The 27,970-nt window shown below is 40.8% G+C and overlaps 1 protein-coding gene across 2 annotated transcripts in view; it reads right to left on the bottom strand.

Annotated features, from left to right (window-relative positions):
* The window catches only part of LVRN (laeverin), a 55,131-nt gene extending 31,151 nt beyond the window's left edge, over nucleotides 1-23,980 (bottom strand). For both annotated transcript variants that reach the window (XM_019727837.2, XM_019727838.2), the window contains exons 1-5: nucleotides 22,950-23,980; nucleotides 9,430-9,572; nucleotides 7,753-7,892; nucleotides 4,413-4,539; nucleotides 1,176-1,330 (exon numbers count right to left, since the gene is read on the bottom strand). In XM_019727837.2, coding sequence (XP_019583396.2) covers nucleotides 1,176-1,330; nucleotides 4,413-4,539; nucleotides 7,753-7,892; nucleotides 9,430-9,572; nucleotides 22,950-23,647 — 1,263 coding nt within the window. In that variant the 5' untranslated portion in view covers nucleotides 23,648-23,980. The remainder of the gene's footprint in view (nucleotides 1-1,175; nucleotides 1,331-4,412; nucleotides 4,540-7,752; nucleotides 7,893-9,429; nucleotides 9,573-22,949) is intronic.
* Between the last annotated feature and the right edge of the window lie 3,990 nt (nucleotides 23,981-27,970).

A 27,970-nucleotide genomic window follows, 5' to 3' on the forward strand; every position in this document is an offset into this window, starting at 1 on the left:
ATATAACAAAAAGATAACAATTTCATAGTTTAGGTGACTTCTTTCTTGACAAACTTGTATTAATGGAGTAAAGGTCAAAATGCAGATGTGAGAATGTCCATCAAATCAAATAACTAAACTTCTAAAATCACAACATGAAAGCATATAGATCTAATGAAATGAATAAATCTTAGTTTATACCACCTTTATGGATGCAGCTCGAAGATAATTAAACTCATCTCACGAACAGTAATATATTCCTTACATCGCTTAATCCTCTCCAAAAAGAAAAAAGAAAAAAGGGCCAGCCCGGTGGCTCAGGCGGTTAGAGCTCCATGCTCCTAACTCCGAAGGCTGCTGGTTCAATTCCCACATGATCCAGTGGGCTCTCATCCACAAGGTTGCCAGCTCAACTTCTTGAGTCCCGCACGGGATGGTGGGCTCTGTCCCCTGCAACTAAGGTTGAACACAGCACCTTGAGCTGAGCTGCCGCTGAGCTCCCTGATGGCTCAGTTGGTTGGAGCGCGTCCTCTTAACCACAAGGTTACCTGTTTGACTCCCACAAGGGATCGCAGGCTGCGCCCCCTGAAACTAGCAACCGCAACTGGACCTGGAGCTGAGCCGTGCCCTCCACAACTAAGACTTAAAGGTCAACAACTTGAAGCTGAACGGCACCCTCCAGAACTAAGATTGAAAGGACAACAACCTGACTTGGAAAAAAAAAAAAGTCCTGGAAATACACACTGTTCCCCAATAAAGTCCTGTTTCCCTTCCCCAATAAAATCTTTAAAAAACAAAAAAAGTTTATAACAATCTACTGACGAAATGTTGATATCTTTCAGTGACCGTTTCCAATGTACCTTATTTTGAGATTGTATGAAAACAAGTAACCATAGCTCTGCTTGGTTTATTTTTCCTGAAGTGGACTTTGTGGAGCAAAGCTAATCTTTGGATGTGAATACCTGACCTTCAAATGGACTGTAAGGTCTCATCACTATGATTCAACCTCACCAATTATTCAAATCCACCCAAGATCTGATTACACAGATCCTTCTTTGTTTTTACTCACTATCCCATTTTTCAAATATTTTTTTTAAAATTTGGTATACAGCAGTGTTTTTTTTTTTTTGCTACTTTTGGTAGAGCAGCTGGAGAACATCTCCATGTGAAATAACAAAGAACGTTTTACCACATGCCTGATGCCCGATCTCATGGGAGACAAGGTAGGAGATCACCATCTTTTTTTCTGTTAGTTGATCATCAGGTTGCAGCAATAATAATGACTCATCGAATATCATTAGTCCCCAATTTTCCATTGCACGGTTGTCAAAAACAGGCAAGGCAATTATATCTAAGCGGATTTAAATGGAGGGGAAAATAGAAATCATTGCTTCCAAAAAATTTGAGATTTCCAGATATAAATATCTCAAAGTTAAATCATACAATTACTGAAAGAAAATACAAGTGAATATTTATAACCTGAGAGAAAAGACGGCTTAAAGACAAATACCAAAGACAGAAGCCAGAAAAAAAAAATTGTTTTAACTATACAAAAATCAAATACTTTTGTTAAAGAACTTGTATCCAAAATATACAAAGAACACTTTAAAATCAACAATAAGCAAATAAACAACTTTATAAATTTGGCAACTATCAAAACAGACACTTTACTAAAAAGGACATACAAATGGCAAATAAGCATATGAAAAGATACTCAACATCATATGTCACTAGGAAACTGCAAATTGAAACAATAAGGAGATACCACTAACACACCTACTAGGAAGGCTGAAATCCAAAGCACAACACCAAATGCTGAAGAAGAAATGGAACAAGAGGATCCCTCATTTGTTGCTGGAGGGAATGCAAAATGGTACAGCCACTTTGGGAGACAGTTTGGAGATTTCTGATAAAGCTAAATATAGGCTGACCATTCAATCTAGCAAGTGATTCTTAGGTATTTACCCAAATGAGCTGAAAACTTATGTCCATAAAAAACTTGCACAAAAATTTCATTGCATCTTTATTTGTAATTGTCAAAAATGAGAAGCAACCAAGATGTCCTTCATTAGGTGAATGGATAAACGGTGGGACATCCACACAACAGAGTATTACTCAATGATAAAAAGAAATGATCTACCAATCTATGAAAGGTCATGGAGAAACCTTAGATGTATATTGCTAAGAGAAAGATGCCAGTCTTAAAAATCTACATGTGGTATAATTCCAACATTAGATCATTACAGAAAAGGCAAAACCATGAGAAAGTAAAAAGATCAGTGGTTTTCAGGGACTTTGGGGGAGGAGGCAGGATGAAAGGTGGAACACAAGGGATTTGTATGGTAGTGATACCATATATTCTGTGGTACTACAATGGTTTACACATGTATTACACATTTTTCAAAACTCATAGAATTGTACAACCCAGAGTGAACACTAATGTAAACTATGCACATTAGTTAATAATAATGCATCAATATTGGTTCATCACCTACAATAAATGTACCACACTAATGCAAGATATTAATAGCAGAAACTTGCGGTGGGGTTGGGGGGAGAAAGAACAGGTATATGAGAACTCTCCAAAAAAGTCTACTTAAAATTAAACATTTCAGTTCACCAAAAGACACCATAAACAAAATTGAAAGGCAAACCACAAACTGGGAAAAATATTTGCAGCATATATCACAACTAGACAATATTTTTTTAGTATTTAAAGAACTCTGACAAATTAAAATTCACTAAAGAAATAATTCCAAAAGCCAAAAATCTTCAACTTCATTAGTTATCAAAAACAAAAATTGAAACAATGATATAAGTTAATCTTTCAAATGTACGAGAAAATTAATAATTAGTAGTGGTTAGCATTAGTATTAATAATTGGTATTAATAATTAGGTATAGGAAAACTGACACAGCCTTCTGGTGCTGGTATGAACTTGTCCAACCTTTCTGGAGCAATCCAGAAAAATGCTTCATAATCTTTAGACATGTTCCTACCCTTTGACTAAATCATTCAACTTTTGGAATTTATACTAAGGCAAATAGCACAGATATTTGTAAACATTTCCTTACAAGGGTTTTCTTTAGTGTTTTGAAAGTAGTGCCCCCAAAGGTGGTAGAATCAGTCCAAATGTTCAACTACCAAGGATTAAACCAATTATTTTGTCAAATTGATATATAGGTATTCTGTCTTAAAAAAAACAATAAAAAAGAATATTTAGTTATCTGGATCATGTTGCTAACATAAAAAAAAACCAGCCATTCAAAGAACAGTGTCACCTCTATGTTGTCATCTTTGTTAAAAACAAAGAGACAAACATAGAAAAAAGACAACGATCCAGACTAAGACAGGCATTGGAATATACACCAAACGTCAGCCATGCTTATGGCTGCTGTGGTTATGTCTGCATGGTAACATTAAAGAGGATTTTTCTTCTCTTTTTCGTGCTTGTCTTTGTTTTTCCAAAGTTTCTACCATGTGATAATTTACTACTTTTATAACTAGAACAATATAAGTTTTTTTTTTTTTTTATTTTACCAATGGGAGAAATATTATTCTTATAATCCATGCTGCGTCACCTAATGAATATTCTGTGCTGTGTTGTGTTCAATAATTTAAGTTGAATTTATACATGGTTGAAGTTGACAGTGTGTAATAAAGTGTGTACTCAGGTCATTACATAGCATCTACCAGTTAATGCTCTATTATCTTGGGACCAATGTAGTTGCCTTAGTGTAGGTTTCCCATTCTTCTAACCTTCCTTTTCCTCCCACTCCCATCCCACCCAGCAATTCATGTCAACGGAAAAAATACATTTACATAATCCCCTCAATTTAGAGAGAAGAAACATCGAACAACTTTCTGAGCTGAGTGGCTCACACAATTTTAAGGACATACTGTATAGATCTATGAGAGATAAAATGTTTACATATTTCTTCAAGGATCATATTATGTACACACATGATTCCAATTTCATACAACGAAAATTCACAGATGGGACCCTTAAGTCCTAATCCAATGACTCATAACTAAAAAATATTTTTTAAAAACCAACAAAACCTTAGTAAAGGGAACTGGGGTAACTCATGCAAGCCCACTAAAAGGATCCAGAACATTGCATCGCACACTTGCATTATGAGAAACAAGGACACAATGCAAGAGAGAAAGGGTGTAAGGGTGCAAGGCTGCCAGGGAGGACCCAGGAGGGATCTAAAGCCTGAGAGCTCACTGAACACCTGCTGGGCACTTGGCACCACACAGAGGAAGAGCAGACAGGCCTCTCTGTGTTAGGAAAGAGATAGCGCTAACTTCCAAATAGCAGCTAACTGGGGACAATGGGTCTTTGGAGGCTAGTCTGGATACCCTTTGACCTCAACCCAGAGTCCCCATATAATAGGAAATCGATTGCATTGGAAGGGAAGATGCCTCACCTGTTTTTGGAAGAGGGTAACTAATATTAAGCAAATCCTCCAGAAAAGAGAAGATGGGACCTGTGATATTCAAAGCAAAGTCTGCATTTCCATTTGCAATGGCATCTTTCCGGGCCCAGATGCGTATCTAAATCAAAACAATTAAGCAGTTATCAGGAAAAGCAGTAGTGGTTTTGGAAAGCGGCAGCCTGCTTGCTCCCATCCTCCGATACTCTAGAGCCAGTCACACTTTTTCAGAAGAAGCTATAAAACAATATGTTTAAATGCATACACAGGCTGAGAAAAATTCAGAAGGGTATTCCCTAAGTTGCGAACAGTGGCTCGCCCAGAAAAGTGTTATTTCAATCTTTTGGAATAATATGTATAACTATTGTAATCCAAAAACACTCCATGACATGGTGTCTACTCCACAGAAAATGTAGACTCTGTGTCAGAATAAAAGGGCATCTTGCTTCCCCGTTCTGGACATATTTCCAATGTTCCAAAACAAAATTGTGCAGTTAGTTTACTGAGGGTTATGCAGTACGGTACCTATTAAATCAATTTGAATCATGCCCATTTAAAATGGTTTCTTAATGAAAGCATTAATAGTCCCCTCTTAGTTTCAAAATGTAAAATACAAATAATTTCTCTAATTTTAAAAATTTCATCAAAAGTCTTATGATTTTACAGTTGCTGAAGCAAGTGAATTATATTTTCTTCTTTATGATACGTCCACTTTCATAGGTAAGAGGAAATCCCTGCCATGGGTTGTTAGCTTAATGTAACCATGTTGTGATTCGGGCACTTGGGAACTTAATTTGGGTGATTTTGGTGACTACTGGAATTTGCTGTTGTTTCAACATTCATTGTGATTTTAATGTGAAATCATTTCATACCCAACAACAATACCATCTAAGTACTTTTTAATGGGGTTGCTACTATTAATGCTATAGAACATGTATGTAACTCAATAACTCTGGAATGAAAGTTAGAGGGAGATGAGGGAATTAAAATAATTGTTCTAATGTGAGTACAGTTAATTTGAGAAAGAGCTCTCTGCAAAACATTAGAGAAAATGCTAAGAAAATGAAAAGCAGCACATTAATATTTGCAGATTGTTGTACTCCAGGGACACGTTCACCTTACCTTGCTTTAATTTCTGCTGGAAAATTTGTCTTGAATTATGTGAATTTGGACTTATATGCCGTCTTCAGGAATGCTCCCCTTTCACAAAACGCAACCACCTGTTCTTGCAACTTCCTGCCTTGATTCCCTCATTCCTTTCATCCTCCTCCGTGCTGCTGAGGTCTCATTATGCTGGGAAAGAGGGGCCCAGGACTCAGCCCTGCCCCTGCAATAAACGTACCCTCCCCAACTCTAGTTCTAATTTCTGAGGCAGCAGGAAGACTGCTAAACCAAAGCCCACACTACTTGAGTGGAAAGAATAGCTACTGCTCCACACATTTTAAGGCATTTTAATTGTAGCCGTTTTGGAACATCATGGCAATAACAATTAACTTCCGTATGTTCATTTTCAGTTCATAAAGCTCCTCCCATAAACTACCATTCTATAAGCCAAAAGGCAGGCAAATGGTAGAGATTTCAAGCTGGGTGGCAGGGGTGGGAGGGCTCTGGTAGGGCAGCAAGAAGCATTTTGGAGATGCAGCCATAAAGTTCCTTCAAAATCACACCCAGTCCACCAGTGTCTTCCTATGGCCCTCCTGAGAGATAACGGACCTCAGTAGCTAAGAGAGGAATATCTTTACACATGCCCATGTGTGCTAAATTCTACTCAAACTATGTTATTTCCAACCTTAGATTAGCATTTCCTATGTTTATCCTTATGCCATGCGTTGCCCACATTGTCAATTTCACTAAATTTTTACTTCTTACTTAATGAGCAATTTTTCATAGTCTGGATGCTATTCCAAGAGCACATTCTGGTTCCCTTGTAGGATATATGGTGGATTCCTTTACTTAGCAGAGCTGAGCCTTAGCCAAATGCAACATTCCACTGATAAACTCATCCCAAATTTCAATTTTCTGGCTAACAACATGACTTTCTTAAGGAGGTTCTATTTCCTCTTTGCTTGTATGGCAGCTGGCTTTCTTTTCAGGGTGATTTTTCACGAAGAAACAGATTTGATCCCTTTATAAGAATTGTTCACTGTGCAGCAGCATTGACAGCAACAAGCCACTTGAGATGTAGATGCTGACAGACCACCTTGGGTCCCTCATGAGCTCTGGGGCCTCCTCCTTCATGCCAGGTACAAAGCATGTGCTTCCAAACCATGCCTGAGTAGATTTATCCATATATGTCATGAGTGTTTGCTTGACTGGTGTTAGATCTGTGAATATCCAGGATCTATCAGTGATTATTAGTCAATAAGAGAAATCAGGCTGGATCCAACAGCTGAGGCAGATAACGAGTTGTTGTTTGCATCCAGCACAGTATTTTGTAATTCATCATTCGGTTAGGGATGCCTGAGGAATAACTTTGAGTGACTCTCCCCCTGGTAACAGACTTGGCTCATCCACTGCTTCTGTGTCTCCACAAGTCAACAGTAGGAGCCTGGCAGATCTTGGGCCAAGGAGACAGGCTCAGCCAGCTGGAGGGCCTGATTTTCCTCAGCCCGTGAAGCTGATCTGACCAGAAAGAACTGGGCCTACAGCACTGGCCTACTTACCTCCACACTCTAGTCTTGGGAGTGAACCATTATATAAAGTATGGCCACAATAACCTGGGTAGTTTCCTAAAGCACTACTATGGGAGGAGGGTATAGTTGCGTGAAATCTAGGTATTTCCAGACAGAGCATCTACTTCATACAACTCTGAGGAAGTGTTGCATGTCCCCGCGCTGAGGAACCCAACGGCCCTACTTCTCAATAGGGATGGTATTTTACCTGCAGGCATTATTTCAGCCACAGCAGTTGTTCCCAGCAGCTGCCGGTTTTGGTTGTTTGGTGCCCATGACATGCTGGTTGCTAGATATTCTGAGTTATCACCCCAGCTTCAAGGCTGCTTTAACATTGTAGGTTAAGTAATAACAGCTTCAAAGTGCTAGTATGGCAGCTTTCCCTGTACTTTCCTGTCCTCTGAAAGGCAGCAATGGTCTCTCGGGAGAGGGGGTGTACAACCTACCTAGAGGGGGCTTAATGTGTGGCCTTCATGGAAACCCTCCACAGAACTACAAACAAGACTCGCTGTGTCCAGTTCTGCAAAGCCACACTAAGAGCTTGGGAAATGTTGGAGTGAGAACCAGAAGGTGTAAGCATAACTCCTGGATGCAGAAAGAGTGGGTAACCAATCTGCAGCTGGTACAAACGTACCCTTACCTGGAGAATTTTCCTTACTCACCTCTTTGCCCCTTTCAGTTCTGCTGACGTGGTCATAGTCACATATAGCAAATGAGGCTAAATAAGTTGACATGCGGGGTGTGGTATAAAAGGTGGTAACAGTCCATTTGCTTCCATTCACATCTTCTTTTTCAGACTGACCTAGAGAAATGCATTTTAGTCCAAGTCACTGAAAACCTAAGCAATAATATCCACCTTTGAAATAATTTGTCAAGTTGATTGTCACCCTTCTTCCCAGCTACTCCCCATAGTCTAGCAGTTCAAATGTCTCTACTCCTAAGCTATCAGAATCATAGCAGGAAGCTCTAAGGAGAGCACCTTGGTTCTGAATTAGTATCTTGAGTAACATAGTCTTGCCTGAAGGCCAAACCCATGAGCACTGTCAGTTAGGTCCTTGATCTGCCTCCTCTCTTTTCCACCCACTTCTGCCATTTCCTAGTCCAGCCTATTTCTGACAAGACTTAATCTAGAGCTTCCCAGGTAGGTCAACAAGGTACGATTCTGCCAATCTCAGGTTTCAGCTAGGTCTTCAGTGGAGGCAGGCTGGGGCCTTTAAACCTGAAATCATAAAGTCAGATGCCTGGCAGGGCCCGGTACTTGACGTGGAATGGGCTGGTGTACACTAACGGTGACTGAGGGGGATCATAGCAGGCTGGGGGCCCGTCTGCAGAGGCCGCATCTTCTCGGCTGTAACTATTGCTGCCATGTAGGAACTGCAGGCCCAAAGTTGTTAGTTAGATCTTTTAAGTTTTCAAGGAAGTAAGAATTTTGACTTTCATGAAAAATCTCTGAATTTTTAAAAGTTAGATGTTACTTCAATCAAAAGAAAAGAGACCTATGAGCCAAATAAAACACATCTGTGCACCAGATTCAGACTGAGTCCACCAGTGTGTTATCACTTATGATCAATACTTGAAGCCCAAACTCATGGGCAGACAGGCTGCCAATGTATAAAACAGTATAATGTCCCCAGCTTCTACCACAAAAAGAAACTGGATTCAAGAAACGGCAACAACCTAAGTGTCCTTCAAAGGGCAAATGTATAAAAATGATGTGGTGGATATGTAATAGAATACTGCTCAGCCATAAAAAATGAGGAAATATTGCCATTTGCGACAACATGGATGGCCCTTGAGAGTATCATGCTAAGTGCAATACTCTCACGCTAAGAGAGTATCATGAAAAGGACAAGAAACCACATGGCTTCATATGTGGGATAACAAACAGAAAGTAACAAACGAACAAACTCATAGACACAGACAACAGTATGGTGGTTACCAGAGGGAAGGAAGTGGGGCGAGGATGAAAAGAGGAAAGGGGGTCAAATATATGGTGACGGAAGGAGATCAGATTTTGGGTGGTAAGTGCACAATGTGATATACAGATGATGTATTATAAAACTGTATACTTGAAACTTATATAATGTCATGAACCAATGTTACCCCAGCAAACTTAACTTAAAAAAAAAGAAACAATTTGTTACCTCCAAAGATGTGGGTACTGCCACATACCCCACGTGACTGCTCTCTCTCCCTAATTATAATACACTACAATTATAATACACTGCCAACACATGGCCTAGGAAAGCTATTGATTTAAAAGCTATTACAGAGTTAGATATATACATATAATATATAAAAATACCTATATTATAAAAATGCCAGGACACATTACTTACCTAGCTTTGGCATGTTGGAAAGAGCCACATAACTTGGATGATGAATAACTGTAATATTAAAAGTTGCCTTCAGGGCTGGTTCATCAAAACAAGGGAAAACATTCCTGGCAAATGTCGGTTCCATCTGAGATGCTAACAGCACCCTAAAATACATTTTTGGGAAAAATCTATTTATTTTTATCTCAAACCAGTGGAAGAAAAAAAAATACTGAGGTATTATGGTTTATAATTATAAGGAAGGACTAGAAAGTTTTCCCATCCTCCTTGCTGCCCTCCCCATAACACACACACTCCATTTCTTACGAGTCCTAAAACACAAAAGAACTATTTAATTTTCAACCACAAAATAATATTTACTTCATTACATCATATGCCTTTAAAACCTTTTACAAACAAAATAGGAACAAATATAACCAATGTACAATGCCAGGTTTTTGAGAACCAAGTATTTTTTGAAATAGGATTACTACTTTGGGAATGGCCAGTTGCTTTCATCCTCCACCAAAGCGCAAATCAGCTGAAGAATGTCTACATTTTTATCTTTTGTTCATATGTTACCTTTTCTTCCTGGTTGAAAACTTACAAAAAGTTTTATTTTGCACATTCCTGGGGGTAAACAATGCAGGCACATGCCAACTGAACAAAACAACTTTTATTTTACATATGGGTAGATTTATCAAATTTCTACTGGTCCTTCCCCCAATCTCCATGGAAAAATACAAAAAGTGACCTTATCCCACTGTACACTGGTGATTTATAGGGAAAAGCTTAGGGACAAGAGTACCCTGAGCAAACAAGGAGATTGTCAGGTTTACGCTCTGTAAAAACTGCCTGAGTCTGACACAAGATGGGTCCCAGCAAACGACTTTCTCCTCAAAATAAATCTGCAGTCTCATTATCCCATTTTCCAAGACTCCTTGAACTGGAAACCTGTTTTTAGATGACAGTTGTGGAGGATAAATTCCTTTTTTCTCCTTGGGTCCTGAGACTTAATGTCTCTGATGTACTTACTCTTCCTTTAGACCCAGTTCTTAGACAAATAAAAGGCGGATTCAACAAAGATATCTTCAAAGAGCATGGCCCATCCATGACCTAGCTCTGTGAATGCCTCCTCTGCCATGAGAAGGCCTCTGCTCACAGAAAAGCAATCATACAGCTTTAGGAAAGATACACAGAACAGTGGGCATGTTCAACAGCCTCTCACAGTCAGCAAATTTGATGTGTTCATCACCTCACGGTGACAAAACTACAATTTTCAACAAGCTTATTTTGCCCTATTTGCTTTTTCCCACTTTATTTCCTGCTTGCATGGACTAGAAGGAGGTTTGAAGGCTCCAACATGAGCCACTTCAGCTGCCAGACTCCGAGACTCCATCTACTACCAATTGAGCAAGACACATATTCTTGCTGAGCCTCAGTTTCCCCTTCTAAAGAATGACATTACTTCTTATTGCTGTTTAAGCTTTCATATTATTAGCAGCTAAATTTACCAATAAATGACATTTAAATTCTCCCATCTTCCTTCCAATGTCACAAATTGTTTTTGATATAGATGAACTACAGAAGAATTCAAGGAGGAATAACTTTTAGGATGGGGCAGAGGGCTGGAAATCACTAATTACGAATGCATTTAAAAAGGTCCCAAGAGGTCACAGTTAGTCATAAGCTGAATATGAACCACATGGATCTCCCCGAAAAACTTTAAATTTCCAGAAATTAGGGGTTAAGTATTTTTTCTCCTGCACCATTTATAATACTTGGCAAAAATATGGGTTCATAGCAATTGAATAAATATTTTCTCAGCTTTGTAGGTACTATAAAATAAAGGCAGCTTGATATTAGTTTATACAAAGAACACAAAGTATTTTTACAGAGTTTGTTGTACTAGCATTTGTTTTATAATGTTGGTTGTTACCTTTAAAAAGAATGGAATAAAGCAGAGAAGATTCAAGCAATTGACAATATAGTGGAAAGAATATTGAGCAGGGAATTCACCTACCTGGGGCTTGCTCAGGCTCTGCAGTGTAAACACAGTGGTGTAACTTTGGGAAAGTTGCTTAAACTCTTTGTGCATCCATTTCTATAACATGCAGAGACAGGACTAGATGAGCTCTAAGGCTACTTAGAGCTCTAAAAGTGATTCTACCAGGGTTAGAAACATCCAACAGGATGCAAAAAGAGTTAAGGCAAGGATTAAGTCCTCTAGGATTGAGAGAAACAGTCCCTTGAGAGTTCACACGTGGCCCTCTGGAGATCTATGAGCCCTCTGAAATTGTAGGATTTTTTTGCACAAATGAAGATATGTTAGCATGAAAAAGTATAATGTAGAATAATAAAAAAAGCACATTCAATTATATAATACATGCTTATATATTTAGAAAGCTGACAAATGCCTATTGTTTATGTAACAGAAACTACCAAAAGGAAAGCTTGGGATAATCTCCGCTGCCATATGTCACAAAGCATATAAATCTCAAGGAGGTCGCAAAGTGGGGAAAAGGAAGAAAACCAGACTCTTCAAGGAAGTGGGAAACTTTTATGATCATCAAAATGGGCTACAAGTTCAAAAAGGCTAAGAGACACAGGCTGAGGGAGTCACCACTTTAATAAATCAAACACCAAGCAAGTGCCTTTCAATTCCATGATTCAGGTCTCCAGAGAAGTGCAATTTTAAAACATTTCTTGGATTTTACTCAACTATTTTCCTTCCTGGTTTTACACAAACAACCACCGGAGAGAAAAAATCCCTACAATACACAAGATTTCTGGCCCTCAATCTTAACTTCAAAGGTCAGGGCCAACCAGCAACACACAGGATCTGGTTCTGCCACATCTGGGGACCAAAGATTGGTATTTATTTCCCTTCTCTCTGCTTTGGACTCAAGCAACCCTGGTAAGGATATCCTGACCTCAGAAAATAGAACCATCCACCACCCTCTCCTCCTTTCAAACCTCACTGAAACATGCTATTATGGTACCCATGCAGTCTGGGTTTAGAGTGCTCAGCTGGCGAGGGAGTTAATTTGAGAGAATTTGTCTCCTAGTGGCTCACTATTGCAAAGCCAGTTTCTTTCCTGCCCTCTTGTACAGCCAGAGAACCATGGACTCACGACTTTCTTATGCTGGAAGAGGTCTTAGCGGTCAAGGCCACATGGTGCCCTTGGGGATCAATCTGCTGCCATATAAAAATATCCACTGAGTAGGGTATTTCATTCCAAATTATTTTATGAACTCTGTATGCCTATAGCTCTAGTTAACAAGTGCTAACTAACATAGATGGTCAAAGATTTGGAGAGTTGTCCCTCATTTTTTTTTTTTTTTTTTTTTTTTTTACACAGCACACTCAGAAATCAAAATGTTTAGTAAAGACAGATGTTTTACCACTGAACTGTGGTTCAAGGATTGGCCCATAAATCATGTTTGTTTATTACTTGTGTAATCGGATCCTAAAACTGAAGTTTCCACCAGGCAACAAAAAATAACAGATGTAAAATTCCAAAGAAAGATGCCAAACCATGTTTCGAAGATTTTCAAAGTACATGATCTCAAGAACCTGTGGGCTCCTCTTGGACTTTTCAGCTACATCAAGGACAGAGAAGAAGGGTCAGGAAATGCAGGCAAAAGAGATCAGAGATTTCTTAGGGTGGGGAAAGGGAGGGTCTAGCCCTTTAACCCTGAGCTAAGGGGAGAAAAATCCCTGAGAGCAGAAGACATGTTTCCTGAGGCTGAGATTTAGAGGCTGGTGCCCAACTCACTCTTGAGAAAGTTGAAATTGACACTGGCTGGAGTCTAACTCCTAACTAGGTGGAAATCCGCAAGGTAAGAGAAATGACTGATTTAGAGGCAGAACCAAAAGAGTGCTGCTGCCTTGGGACCCATGTCAGTCCTGGGCAAGGGATGTTTGAATGTTCCTGGGAGGACCTGTGGTCCCTGAGACACAGAAGGAGCCATAATGGGGACAGTCTTGGTTCTGTCCAATAGAGCTCCCTGAAGGAGCGTGGAGAGGCACTACGTGATGTCCAGAGGCCAAGGAAGGAGTCACAAGTGACCATCAGAACAGAGAAATAAGAAAAGCATCCTGCAGGATCAAGGGAATTGTAGGAGAAAGAGAAACAGTGAGAAAACTCTGAACAGTCAGGAAAATGACATCTCAAGGGGAAAAGGCATCTGCTCGACCCGAGTGATATTAAATGACAAAAGTACGGGTTCAAGTAAGAACTGCCCTGTGTGTCACCTTTCCCCATCTCCCCAAGTCCCACTGGACACTGTGGAGTTGAAACAACAACTCATGATGGAAGGGGAGGACTAGAAATATGCAGTGGAGAAATGGAAGGACCACTATCCGCTACTTTACTGTAGTTGTCCATCCGGAAGCCAGCCCAAGCTTGGGGAAGTGAGGGTGGAGGGGAAGAGAGAGAGCTTTCACAGTACATTCAGTTCAAAGTTTTGAGTATCACACAAGACTGGATCTTCTAATTTCTGCATCTGGACAGTGTTTGTGACTTAGTCACCATAGATCATCTGTCACCTAAGAATGAGCAGGAAATTATGGACTACTAGAGTATTCATGCAGGACCAGGAAAGATTGCCCCAGAGACTGAATTGTAAAAGGACAGTGGGAGGAACACAGCCGCATTTTTACTGCATCATAAGGTGTGCTTTTTCAATTTGCTGGTTACAGTGGTTTTCAAAAGATACAAAATCTACATCTTTGATGAGCAAAAGCACCTCCTAGAAAAAAAACCTGAAATGTGTGGGTTCAACACCTCTATAGGATAATGAAATGACCTCTGTTCTCTGTGACACCAATGACATCATGTGCCTGGCACTTGAGTTCACTGGCCTTATTTTGAAACTTCTCAATTCTTTCCTAATATTACTCAGATTTCTCTCTTGTGTGTCATATGCTAGGACTGTGCCAGATTTCCTAGCATAAACAGTGACTGGAAGGAAGTCTTTCAATTCTCTGTATGCTCTTTCCACACCTGCACAAATGATTGATTTTGATCATGCTGTTCTTGCCGTAATTTGTCCCAAATAAAGGTCTCATTTTTCTCCAGCCACTTCCCACTAGCAAGCCGCTCCCATTTTCTGATTCCTCTATTTTCCTTTCTCTAAATACCTCCATATTCTTTCTTACCTTTTATGAAGGAAATGGAATGATCAGAAATGCAAGTGTTCCTAAAGAACCCTTTGAACTGAAATGGAACTATGCATTCTCTCTTGCACTGAATTTCAGAAGTAGAAGAGACCTTGGAGAGCCCCACCCTCTTAATTTACAGATGTGAAAGCTGATACCCTGGGAGGTTATGCAACCGATTAGATAATTAGTAAGTGGCTGCATCCTCCATCCAACACTGTGTTCTGTCCTGTAGCAGGTGCAGTGCTCGGTCCGTATCTTCTTAGAACTATGTATCACTTTTTCTCCCTCACCCAGCAGTCAGCACCTGTGTCTCCCTGTGGGACTGCACTGGCTGTACCCTTAAAGGGGAGACGACCTTGGCCCAATGGCCAGTCTACCATCACTGACTTACAGATGTGGGGGGCTGTACAAATGCTCCTGCTCCCTTGCTCCTAATGATGACAGTTTGGAGGTGTGGCTCATTCTTTCTCCAGAATACTCCTCTATAGGACTTTGATTGGTCTCCTACCCTGGTATGGCCTCCTTCTCTTCCCAGTCATACTTCCCCCATTCTCCAATCGTTTTTCCCTGGGGACACTTCCTAAGAAATAACTTTCACAGAAAAAATTGTCTCAGGGTCACACCCTGTCAGAGGAAGGAGGGTGAGAAGTGAGTTCTGCTCACTTGTACTTCTCTCTTTCTTCCCAGCCTTCCTCCCCACATTGGAAGGGCTTTCTACTACTCCCCCTTTCAACTGCTGTTATCAAAAACTAAGGGGACACAAAGGCTTATTCAGCATTCAAAAATCAATCAATATAATACACCACATTAACAGACAAAAGAAGAAAAAAATCACATGATCATCTCAACTGATGCAGAAAAAGTGTTTGACAAATCCAACACCCATTCATCATGAACAACAACAAAAGCACTTCTCAGAAATAATATAAATAGAGGGGAACTTCCTCAACTTGATAAAGAACATACACAAAAAAATCTACACCTAACATTATGCTTATTGGAGAAAGGTTAAAAACGTTCCCCCTAAGATCACGAAAAAAGCCAGAATTTTCACTTTTATTCAACATAATGCTGGATTAGCCAGCACATAAAGCAAGAAAATAAAACAAACAGTATATGGATTGGAATGGAAGAAATAAAACTGTCTCTATTTGCAGATGATATGATGATCTACATAGAAAATCCAAAGGAATCTACCAAAAACAAACCCAAACTACTAGATCTAGTAAGTGAGATCAGCAAGTCATAGGATACAAGATACACATATAAAACTCAGTATTTCTATATAGCAGCAATGAACATGAAAACTAAAATTAAAAATATATCATTTATAATTGCTTAAATAAATTAAATATTGAGATATAAATCTAACAAAACAGATATAAACTTTGTATGCTTAAAATGATAAAAAATGTTGATGAAATAAATCAAAGCTCTAAATAAATGGACATTCCGTGTTCATGGATTGAAAAATTCAACATAGTAAAGAAAGGCAGAACAAGAGTGAAAGACAAAAATAGTGTAAGGGCAACAAATAGAAAACAGTAATGAATATGGTAGATATTAATTCAGCTATATCAATAAGAATATCAGAAATGAAAGTGAGGACATCAGAACAGATTTCACAGACGTTAAAAGGATAATAAGGAATACTATGAAATACTCTATGCCCACAAATTTGATGATACAGATGAAATGGAACAATTCCCTGAAAAATGTAATCTTCCAAAACTCATACAAGAAGAAATATGCAATGTGAATAGGCCTATATTTATTAAATAAATTAAATTAATAATAATTATTAGCTAAGAATTATTAGTAATCTTCCAAAACAGAAAGTACTAGGCCCAGATGGGTTCACTGGTGAATTCTACCAAGCATTTAAGAAAAAAACAATACCAATTCTGTACAATCTCTTTCAGAGGATAGAAGCAGAGGGAATACTTTTTCTCTTATTCTGAGGTCAGCATTATCCTAATACCAAAAGCAGACAAAGACATTTCCAGAAAAGAAAACTACAGACCAATATCTCTTATGACTATAGTTGTAAAAATCCTCAACAAAATATTAGCAAATTTAATTCAATAATGTATGAAAAGAGTTATACAACACAGCCAAATGGGATTTATCCCAGGTATGCAAGAGTGGTTCAACATTTGAAAATCAATTAAGGTAATCCATCACATCAACAGACTAAATAAGAAAAATCACATGATTATATTAATAGATGCAGAAAAAGCTTTTGCCAAAATCCAACACCCCTTCACAATAAAAACTCTCAGTAAAATAGGAATAAATAAAAGAATAGACAAATAACTCAATGGAACAGAATAAACCACCCAGAAATAGATGCATGTAAACACAATCAACTAATCTTTGACAAAGGAGTAAATATAGTCTCTTCAACAAATGTTGCTGGAACTATGGGATATCCACATGCAAAAAAATGAATCTAGACAGAGACCTTACACATTTTACAAAAATTAACTGGTAATGGGTCATGAACATAAATGTAAAACTCAAAACTACTAAACTCCTACAAGATAACAGAGAAGAAAACCTAAATGACTTTGGATATGGTGCTTCTTGTATAATACACCAAAGACATGACCTATGAAAGAAATGATAAACTGAACTTCATTAAAATTAAAAACTTCTGCTCTGCAAAGTTTTTATATTGTCTTTACAATATAAAAAGAATGAGAAGACAAGCCACAAACTGGGAGAAAATATTTGCAAAATGTATATCTTATAAAGGACTGCTATATAAGATACAAGTATACAAAGAACTCTTAAAACTCAACAATAAGAAAACAAATAATTAAATTACAAAATGGACCAAAGATCTCAACAGACATCTCACCAAAGAAACTATACAGATGGCAAATAAGCAAATGAAAAGATGTTCCATATCACATGTCATCAGGGAAATGCAAATTACAACAATGAGATAACACTATACACCTATTAGCATGGCCAAATCCCAGAACACCGGCAACATCAAATGCTGATGAGGATGTGGAGCAACAGGAACTCTCACTCATTGCCCGTGGGAATGCAAAATGGTCCAGCCACTTTGGAAGACAGTTTGATGATTTGTTGCAAAGTAAACATACTTTTACCATACAGTCTAATAATTATGCTCCTTGGTACTTACCTAAACTGAAAACGTACGAGGACTCACGAACTTGTTGCAACGATGTTGCTAACCTTTTTTGATATCAGAGGGATTATTCATTATGAATTTGTATGAACTGGAAAGACATGTAACCAAGTTTACTATTTGGAAGTGCTAACCAGGTTGCATGAAAAAGTTATACGACCTGAAATTTTCACCAACAATTCATGGCTCTTGCATCATGACAATGCACCAGCTCACACGACACTGTCTGTGAGGGAGTTTTCAGCCAGTAAACAAATAACTGTATTGGAACACCCTCCCTACTGACCTGATCTGGCCCCCAATGACTTCTTTCTTTACCCAAAGATAAAGGAAATATTGAAAGGAAGACACTTTGATGACATTCAGGACATCAAGGGTAATATGACGACAGCTCTGATGGCCATTCCAGAAAAAGAGTTCCAAAACTGCTTTGAACGATGGACTAGGCGCTGATGTCGGTGCATAACTTCCCAAGGGGAACTCTTTGAAGGTGACCGTAGTGATATTCAGTAATGAGGTATGTGGCACTTTTTCTAGAATGAGTTCGCAAACTTAATTGTCTGATCTCATATGTCCACACAAAAACCTGCACATGGATGTTTATAGCAGTTTTATTCATAATTGTGAAAACTTGGAAGCAACCAAGATGTCCTTTAGTAGGTAAATGAATAAACTGTAATCAAACCAGACAATGGAATATTATTCAATGCTAAAAAGAAATGAGCTATCAAGCCATGAAAAGGCATGGAAGAACCACAATTGCATATTACCGAGTAAAAGAAGCCAATCTGAAAAGGCTATATACATATATAACGATTCCAACTATATGACGTTCTGGAAAAGGTAAAACACAGAGACAATAAAAAGATAAATGGTTGGAGTGATAGACAGATAATAGAGGATGTAGGGGAAGTGAATATACTCTGTATGATTTTATAATGATGGATATGTGTCATTATATGTTTGTCCAAACTTGTAGAATGTACGACACCAACAGTGAATCCTAAGGTAAACTACGGACTTTGGGTGATTATGATGTGTCAATATAGGTTCATCTTTGGTGAAAAAAAAAAAAGTGCCATTGTTAGTGGGGGAGGTCATGCATGTGTGGGGGTGGGGGGCAAATGAGAAATCTCTGTAATTCTCTCTCAATTTGATTCTAAAACTGCTCTAAAAATATATAGTCTTTAACAAAAGAATTCTTAGACATGACCTATAAAAAGTTGATAAAATGAATTTCACTAAAATTAAAAACTTTTGCTCTCTGAAATAAGTATTAAAAGGATGAAAGGACAAGTTACAGACTGGGAGAACATAGTTGCAAACCATATATCTCAACAGACTTACACATAGAATACATAAAGAATTACTAGAAATCAACAGTAAAAAACAATTCAATTAGAAAATGGGCAAAAGACATTTCATTGAAGGTGATATAAAAATGGCAAATAAGCACGAAAAAGATGTTCAGCATCGTTAGCCATTAGAGAAATGCAAATTAAAATCACAACGAGATATCACTATACACGTTAAAATAAAATACAGTGACAATATGCAATGGTGGCCAAGATCCAGAGAAACTGTCATTCATACATTACTGGTGGGAATGTGAAATGGTATAGACCCTTTGGGACACATTTGACAGTTTGGTAGTTTCTGAAAAACTAAACATGCAACTACCATACAACAATTGCACTCCTGGGCACTTATTCCAGAAAAATGAAAACTCACATTCACGCAAAAATTTATACACAATTGTTCATAGAAGCTTTATGTATAATAGCCTTAAACTGGAAACCTAAATATTCTTCATTAAACAACTCTCCACTCCCCCAGCCCTTAGCAACTACCATTCTACTTTCTGCCTCTATGAATTTGACTACTCTAGGTACCTTATACCGGGGTGCCAAAAAAATGTATACACATGACATATTCATCTTCTGTTACCAGTATATATTGAGTATTACAGTTTTAATAAGTTTTCCTTTCTTAAAATGTGTATAGATTTTTTTGGCACCCTCTGTATAATGAATGTGCTCAAGGTTTATCCATGTGGTAGCAGGTGTCAGAATTTCCCTTCTTTTGAAGGCTGAATAATACTCCATTGTATGTATATACCAATTCTGTTTATCCATCACCCATCATTAGACACTGAGTTGCTTCTACCTTGTGGCTGTTGTGAATTATGTTTCTATGAACATAAGTGTACTGACATGGAATATTTGAGGCTGTGCCCCAGGAATCTGCATGTTTAATGAGCTCCTCTGATGGTTCTAATGCACATTAAAAGTTTGTGAGTCACTACTCTAATGCAGGATTCCCCAAAGTATAAATGGAGAGAGATTTTTGGTAGCCCTCAGATACTTTGCTCTATAGATCTGACTCACACATGAGAAAGTCAATCCTTTGCCAATTTTATGAATAATTCTGATTATGTCAAGAGAAAGTCTTAGTTTGGTGTTATTGATCTTGAACACCTAATTCCTATTTTCCTTTTTAACAAAGAGAAAACAGCCCTCAGATTCAGAGCCTTCAGACCCTTCAGCAGGCAATAATAATAGGTAGAACTTATTAGCATTGTTTTGTTTATAGTGTATTAGACTGTGCCATTATATTCTATAAATTGCAAATAGTTATCCATTTGTGACAATGGTATGGAGTTGCTTTTCAATAAATCTACTTAATATTTTTGTTTAAATCCAGTAACTATTTTTAGCAAATACGATGGCCAGAGATATGTGAATAATTTGACACAACTTGAAATAGTGACACACCAGTGGATGAAGTTTGGGAAACATGGCTTTGAGGAACGTTAACAGTTGGATCTTGCTCTCATCTTTCTACACATGGAAGGAAGGAACCAGGCACTGACACACAGAAACACATGTCCAAGGTGTCCAGTAGATGGCTCCCATATGGTAGGAATGTGATGACACCTGCCACGTGGAGAAGGGCCAAGGACAAGTGGGAAGCATCCTCAGAAACCTCTGAAGTAGAAAATCATAACCTAAACCTTAAACGTGGGAGAGAGTGATGCTTTTTGTATTTTCTGCAATGATTTCCTTTCTCTTTTCCCTTAGTGTTGAGTGAAATTCTTTAAAAACATTAGTCTGTCCAGACTATGATAAAGGGTCACCAAAGAAGAGAGGTAAACAGGTTCAAACGGCCGCAGCTGAAGTTAGAGACAGCCCGAGAAAAATGTGATATCAGTAGGCAGTTTCTTCCCAAGTGGGAATCTTCTACTTAACCTCATGTCTACCAGGAATGTGGCAAGTTCCACGTGTAGGTAACAGAAGGAGGTTCCTAACAATTATACCTGGAACGAATAATAGCAGCTACTACTGCACAGGTTGTGAGCCAGTCACTGTCCCCCCTTTCTTATTTAATTCTCACAACACTCTAAAGGTTGACACTTATTATGTCTATTCCACGAATGAGGCAACAAACTCAGAGGTAAAGAAACTGGCTCAGGTCACACCGCTCAGGCTCAAACCGAGGCCTCACTGGGCTTCCAAAAGCTGCCTCACCACCCATCATCATTTTGTCCAGTGTCTTTGTGATCTTGGCTTCAAGCTCAACTGCAGGTTTCTTTTCCTTGTGGCTTCAGGAGCACAGACCCTGAAGAACAACTTTGAAGCAACAGCTCCTCTGAGATGTCACAATTCTGGAATTGGTCTATGAACATCTGTAAAACTTTATTAAGATTTCTGCTTGTTTGAATTTTAATTTTCTCAAAATATGGTTTCTACTTACCACTAGAATTGGCAGCACGATTGAAAAAGGGACTTTCCGTTCCCATGTTTGCTAGAGCGGATTGTCTGGGCCCCATCAGGACTTCCCATTAAGGAAGAAGAAAGAGATGGGTGAATAGATGAAGATTTACTTCCTGACAGCAGGAAACAATACCAGACATGTGTGCAGAGAGTGACCATTTTTTCTCTCTGAAAAATCTTGCACCCTGAACTACACACAGTAATTTCAAAAGGTTTCCAGTGCTCATAAGTCTAGTTACACGTCATCCTACTATGAAAATTTTCAAAACGATTTTTCAAGCATTGATGGATTTTTGAGGCATACTGTCCTTAAAACAAAACTTACAGATTCCACATCCACTAAGGCAGCTTATTAAACTTTTTTTTTTTTCTCAAATCCCGAAGTTTTGAAAATAGCTCAGGGGACGATTTACGGGGTAATTTAGTGGGTTTCTTTCCCTCGGAGAACATCTGAGAACATTTTCTCTAATAATAAAGGGTAAAGTACATGCAGTTGTATAAACCACAAATGCTCTGCCAGTGCGTGAGTGAAGGAGACCGCCAGTTTGAAAAAAAGACCTTTTTGGTATCTTCCTTCTAAACCGTTCCCTCCCATCCTGGCTGGAGGTCTAGTGATATGGTCGCAGAGCTGGCAAAGGGCAATTCTCGAATTGAAAACATTCCTAGTGAGAGACATTATCTCAAACGAGTTAGAAGATCATATAAGTACACTGAGTGAGCTTGCAAACTCAGAGGGGAGCTCTGGCATCGCTTTTAGTTCACTTTTTTCAGCTGAGGAATCTGGAAAGCGCCTCCAACACTTAGCAGAGATGTTCAAAGAGCTGTGGAAAAGAGGCAGAACAGAGAACTGAGCGTGGAGGGACGCCCAGGAGGGATCGTCAGGGAGGGCAAGGATGCTATAGCCCCGCTTTTCTCCAATTTTAACGCCCGGAAATCACCCGAGTATCTTGTTAAAATGTAAATTCTAATCCCCTCTATCGAGGGTGGGGCCCACGTGTCTGCCTTTTGAACAAGCTCCCAGGTTATCACAGCTATAGCAGGTCCGCGACCAATTTGAGTAGCAAGGAATTTGTTCACTGCGATGAAAAAATTGCGGGTTATAGGAATAATAGGACTTTCTGAAGAGGACGATTAACTTCTGGGGTGGCGGCGACCTTAAAGGGGGCAAGGAGAGAGAGAAAGAAAAAAACAAACCTGGACGGGCAGGGATGGGAATGAAAATTGGCCTGAGGAAGGACCACGGTGTCAAAGCCTTTATTCCAAGCAGGCTCGCTGGAGGGAAGGGGAGAAAGGAGGCACTCTGCCTCTGGCTCTAAAAGAAAATGTCGCGATGGGTAGGATGGAGGGCTTGGGGGGAAGGGAAGGAGACCCTCACCTGAAGGCAGGTAGACAGCTGGACTGATGGCGGGGGTCGAGGAGGCCCGGCCCGGCCCGCCCTTACCTGCGCTCACCCTGGTCCGTGTAGACGTTGAGGAACAGTCCCTCCCTGGTGTCCTGGTACAACGGGCCCGAGAAGTTGAGCTGCAGCTCATAGAGGCTGCCGGGCTGCAGGGCCTCGCGGAGCTCCAGCACCATGTACTGCATATCCAACGCGAACCACATGTCGTCCACCGGCACGCGGCCCACGGTGGCGTCTCCGGTGTCGGGGGACAGAGGACCCCGCACTTCCGCGCTGTCACAGTTCAGGAGGAAGCTGTGCAGCAGCAGCCGCGCGGTGGCCACAGTGCAGCGCACGGTGATGTTCACGCGGCCAGTGAAGCGCAACGCGGGAGGCGAGAGCTCATCTGGCCGCAGCCGGGGCCACAGCTCCAGCTCGTAGTGCAGCGGCACGAGCCAAGGCGGCAGGCGCAGCTGGTCCCAGGGCCCCGGGGGTCGCCAGCTGTCTGGGGTGGCCGCCACCGTCGGCTCGAGAGCAGGATCGGGCTTCCGGGTCGGCGGCGACTGGTCCTGCTCCCCCGGCGGGGAAGGTGCGGCGTCGGGGACGCCGCAGTCCTGAAGCTCCGACGGCGCGACGCGCGCGCAGTGGCCGTACAGGGCAGCGAGCACCGTCAGCGCCAGCAAGAGCGCAGCAGCCAGCCCCGCCAGCAGCAGGGCTACTGCGCGGCTCATGTAGAATCCAGAGCTGGAAGGCGGCCCCATGGCGGGGACTCCGGACAAGAACGAGGTGAGAGCCCGGATACGGCGGCAGTGGCTCAGATGCCCGGGCGGGGTGCTTAGGGACGGGACCCACCTCTCTTGTGCCTACCCTCTTCCTCCCGGAGGCGCTGGGAGACAAGAGAGGAGGTTTGGGACCACGGCTTCCCCCTCCCACCTAATCAGATCCAGGTCCCTGCCTACCCACCCCGCCCGCCAGAGCCGGGGAAGAGGCGGGCTCGGCGCACCCCAGCGCGCGCCCCGTCGGGTCGGAAGGGAAAGACCTCACAGAAGAGGTTTCTAGAGTCGGCGCGGGGAGGGGACCGTCGGAACAAACTCGAATTTGGAAACCTCCGACAGGGATATATGGATTCGTGGGATTTGTTGGCTAAGTCCCGGTGCAGTTCAGGTGTCGGAAAAGAGACAGGTACGGAGCACTCTCAGCTCCTTGAATGCAGCGGGGAGCTGCGGGCAGCACACCTGCCGGACACCACCGGGTATGCGTGCGCTGGGGGGGGGGGGCGGCGGAGGCTTAAGAACCTGGAGTTTCGGGGCGCGCTCTGAAATGACCCTGCGAGTTACAACCGTGCGCTCAGAACTAACTTCCGGAGCCAAATCTTTGGCGTGAAATTCACCTGGATAAGCTGGGGACTCAACGCGGCACAGGTAGCGAGTGCGCTGAAGAAAATAAGGTCCCGCGTCCCGCAGCCTTTTCGGAGCTGGAGAAGGAGGGCTGGAGGAGGGGGCGACAAAACGCCAGGGGGCGTGACGTCCGCGTCTTCGCAGTGAAGGAGTGGGGACGGCCGCTTTACCTAGGGGCGGGGCGGGGCGGGACGGGATGCCGCTCCGCAACTGCCCGGGACTGGGTGTCCTGTCCTGGAGCCGGCTCTGGGCCGGGGAAAGGGGAATCCCGCTCTCAAAAAACCGCCTACAATTTATAAGCAGAGAAAAAGACAGTCCGGCGGCCAGCCTTTCCACTCGGAAACCGCGGGGCTGGAACTCGTCTCCCATGTGGGGCCTAGTCAGTGAGGCCCTTGGCATGCGGGCATCGGTTTGCTGTTGAGCGATGCTCCTGGCAGAGTTTGGCTTGTGAGCCGAGTTCCGAGTTTGCACGCGCTCTCGGGTGAATTGGGAATGCTTGCAAGTACCCAGGAGGCGCTGCGGAAGAGGGAGGAGAGGGTGGTTCAAGGTCCTGTTGCTGCCTCCAGATTTATTTGAGCATATCCCGTCGTTAGACTCTCAGTTTTTTCAGAACGAAGAGAATCTTTCCGTCACAGTCATAAAATGGTCTTCACTTTCCTACTTTGAACTGTATCTCCCAATGAGGAAACCCTTTCACCTGAGTTCACAGACAAGGTAAACCCAGGTGATTCTCCCCCGCTCCTCGAAATACAACTAATCACATTAACAACAACAAGAACCTCTGGAACGAGCTGGGGAAGAGGATGGAGACTTGACACCAAGCTCAAACCGATGGTTGTGCTGTAATCTGTGGACCAGCCTCCCGATTCCAAGTTTGGTTTGCTTTCTTCAGAAACGAAACAATCGTATTTAAAAATAATTATGACCACATGGATAACTCCCAGAAGATCCTGGGTAGAGCCATGGGAGGAGACGCTCCCTCTATTCCTCTCTGCAAAACCTAGCCCAAGTCAGGCTGCCAGAATTGTGAGCTACTAAGCTAGCAGGATCCTCTGAGTTTAGGTCATTGGCAGATGGGGATTGTCACAGATGGAGTGTTACTTAATTATTGTCCTTACCGCCCCCTGGACAATTTCTTGAAGGATTCCAGACTCCCAAGGAAAGATTAAAAAAGAAAAAAGAAAAGGAGCCAGTAACAGAATGATTTCAAATTCATGTTAGAGGTGTCCCTCCCCTCAATTTTAAATAAGAAGCGCTACTGAAATGTGATTAAGTGAGTATGTGGACACGAATACTTAATTCAATTTTTCTAATGTCATGAAAGAAATAGAGATTGGCTATCACGCAAAAAGTTTCAAAGTAATAAAATCTCACCAAATGATTCAGCAATTTAAATATCTTATCAAAAGGGAAAATATTTTGGATAAACCATTAATGTCACGCAAAAGAAGTTGCAAAATAATATACTGGCTGGGTCATGCTTATGTCATTGAAATACTGAAAAATACTATTACATGAAATATTTGAAAATACTATTATATGAAATCCATCTCAATGAAAGAGTAGTTCTGAGACATAGATTAGTTGCTAGAAAAACACTAACTAAAAAGATTTTTTAAATCTTTTTTTAATGAGATGCTCTAAAATTCTATTTACTATGCAGTGATTCTCAACTGGGGGGAGCTTTTGGTGTCCCCCTCCCTGGGACATTTGGAAATGTTTGGAGACATTTTTGGTTGTCATAACTTGGGGGGGTTTGCTAATGGCATCTAGTGGGTAGAGGCCAGGGATACCCCCAAACATCCTGCAGTGCACAGGACAGCTCCCTACCACAAAGAAATATCCTGTCCCAAATGTCAGCAGTGATGCTGTTCAGAAATCCTCACCTAAAGCAATAATCCAAGCTTTTCATATGCTACCCAAATGAAACTTCACCTTGTATCTTGTATTGCAATTTATTTTTTGTTGTTTATGCTTCAGCATGTGTTTTATTTTTCCATCCTTATTTCTTGTTACTTATTATGAACCTCTGTAATACTTTAGCATCCCCCTTGCATCACATGACAATTTTTCTTTTCTGTTTTTCTTCATTTACTTTAAAATTTTAAGTTTTTAATGAGTAATAGATTCATAAGGTTAAAAAATCAAAACGACATGAACATTTATATGTTGAGATATCTTGCTTCCACCACTTTCATAGTGAGTAATTTTTAATATTTTTGTGTTTATCCTTTCAGTGTTTACTTATGCAAATCAAGAAAATACAATTATATACTCATATTTCTTTTCTTACATAAAAAAATAGTATGCTAAAATGCAGTTCTGCAACTTGCGTTTTAATTTAACAATATGTCTTGAATATCTTTCCATAAGAGTCCATGGATATCTCTCACATTGTTTTCTACAGCTGCATACTATTATATTGTATGGATATACCATTGCAAAGATTTTCCTAGTTTGGCTATTTGAAAGGATTCACCAGACTATGCCATAGAGCATCTTCACATCGGCTTTTATTTAAAGGCAAAGGATATGGTGCCAACAAGAGAAAGAGAATACAGGCAAGTATTTGAGGTCAGAGAGACATCCCATGTGCTAGCTTCCCAAGGGCCATTATTTGCATAAATAGACCGTGTTGTATCATCAGCTTGAACCATTAAGGTCTGTGACAGGAATCTTGTTTAGGCCTTTTAAATAATCAAGTCAAGTTTATTAGACCCATAAATCCAGTTGCAAATCATCAAGTAAAGAAACTAACCCTAGGGGGTCTCCAGGGGGTCATCAGACCAATGAGCACATCATAAATCAATCAAGAGTCAAAAACCAGATATCCAGAGGTAAGGCAGAGTAAGGACCAGTGCAAATCCTGTTTTCCATGAAAGCAATGTTAACACTGGGAAAATTGTCAAATTAACTATTTCAGAACTTTGGAAAGTAACCAAAAGCTTGCAGTGATCCAGGGAGTGTTTATTCAAGAAAATCGGCCAAATCTCAGTAAAAAAAACACAGCTTTAGGTATTTTAACTTGCTTTATTCGTATTGCCCTCTCCTCAGCTCTGCAGTAGCCTTAAAAATTAACAGCAGGCTATTATGGTGAAAACCAGCAGCCTGCCAGCCACTGAAAGGAGTGTAAAAATGTTAAAGGCCCTGATGAGACAAGAAATGAATTAACAGGAGTGGACTTGTTAACTGGCAGGATGGGACAGGCAAAGAGTTAACAGGAGCAGGTTGTAAGCTGGCAGGGGCGAGCTTAAACATTAACCACTTGGCTCTGAATCCTCTGGCTAGCACTGCACCTGCAGGCTGACAAACACCTTACATCCATCATAGGTAGGAACAGAACAGTCCCCAATCACAACAGCAATCCCTGCACACTAACAAACACCCATCATAGATGGGAACAGGACAGTCCCCAGGACAAGACAATTGTAACAGCAGCCCCCCACCCCTGCAAGTTGACAAGCACCCTACATCCTACATGGAAAAATATAAAAGCCCAGCACTCCTTCTCATTGGTGCCGCTGTCCCCCATTGGACTCTACCCTGGCTAAACTCCATTTGCCAGTATCTCTCTCTTACCCCTGACTCCGCAGCTCTCCCTCTTAAGACTGCCCTGGCAAAACTTCTGCCAGTTCCAAACAGAACTTGCTCTCTTTTCGACTTTCAATAAATCTTTTCTTACTCTTG

The sequence above is a fragment of the Rhinolophus sinicus genome, linkage group LG03, assembly GCF_036562045.2.
Source record: "Rhinolophus sinicus isolate RSC01 linkage group LG03, ASM3656204v1, whole genome shotgun sequence".
NCBI lineage: Eukaryota > Metazoa > Chordata > Mammalia > Chiroptera > Rhinolophidae > Rhinolophus > Rhinolophus sinicus.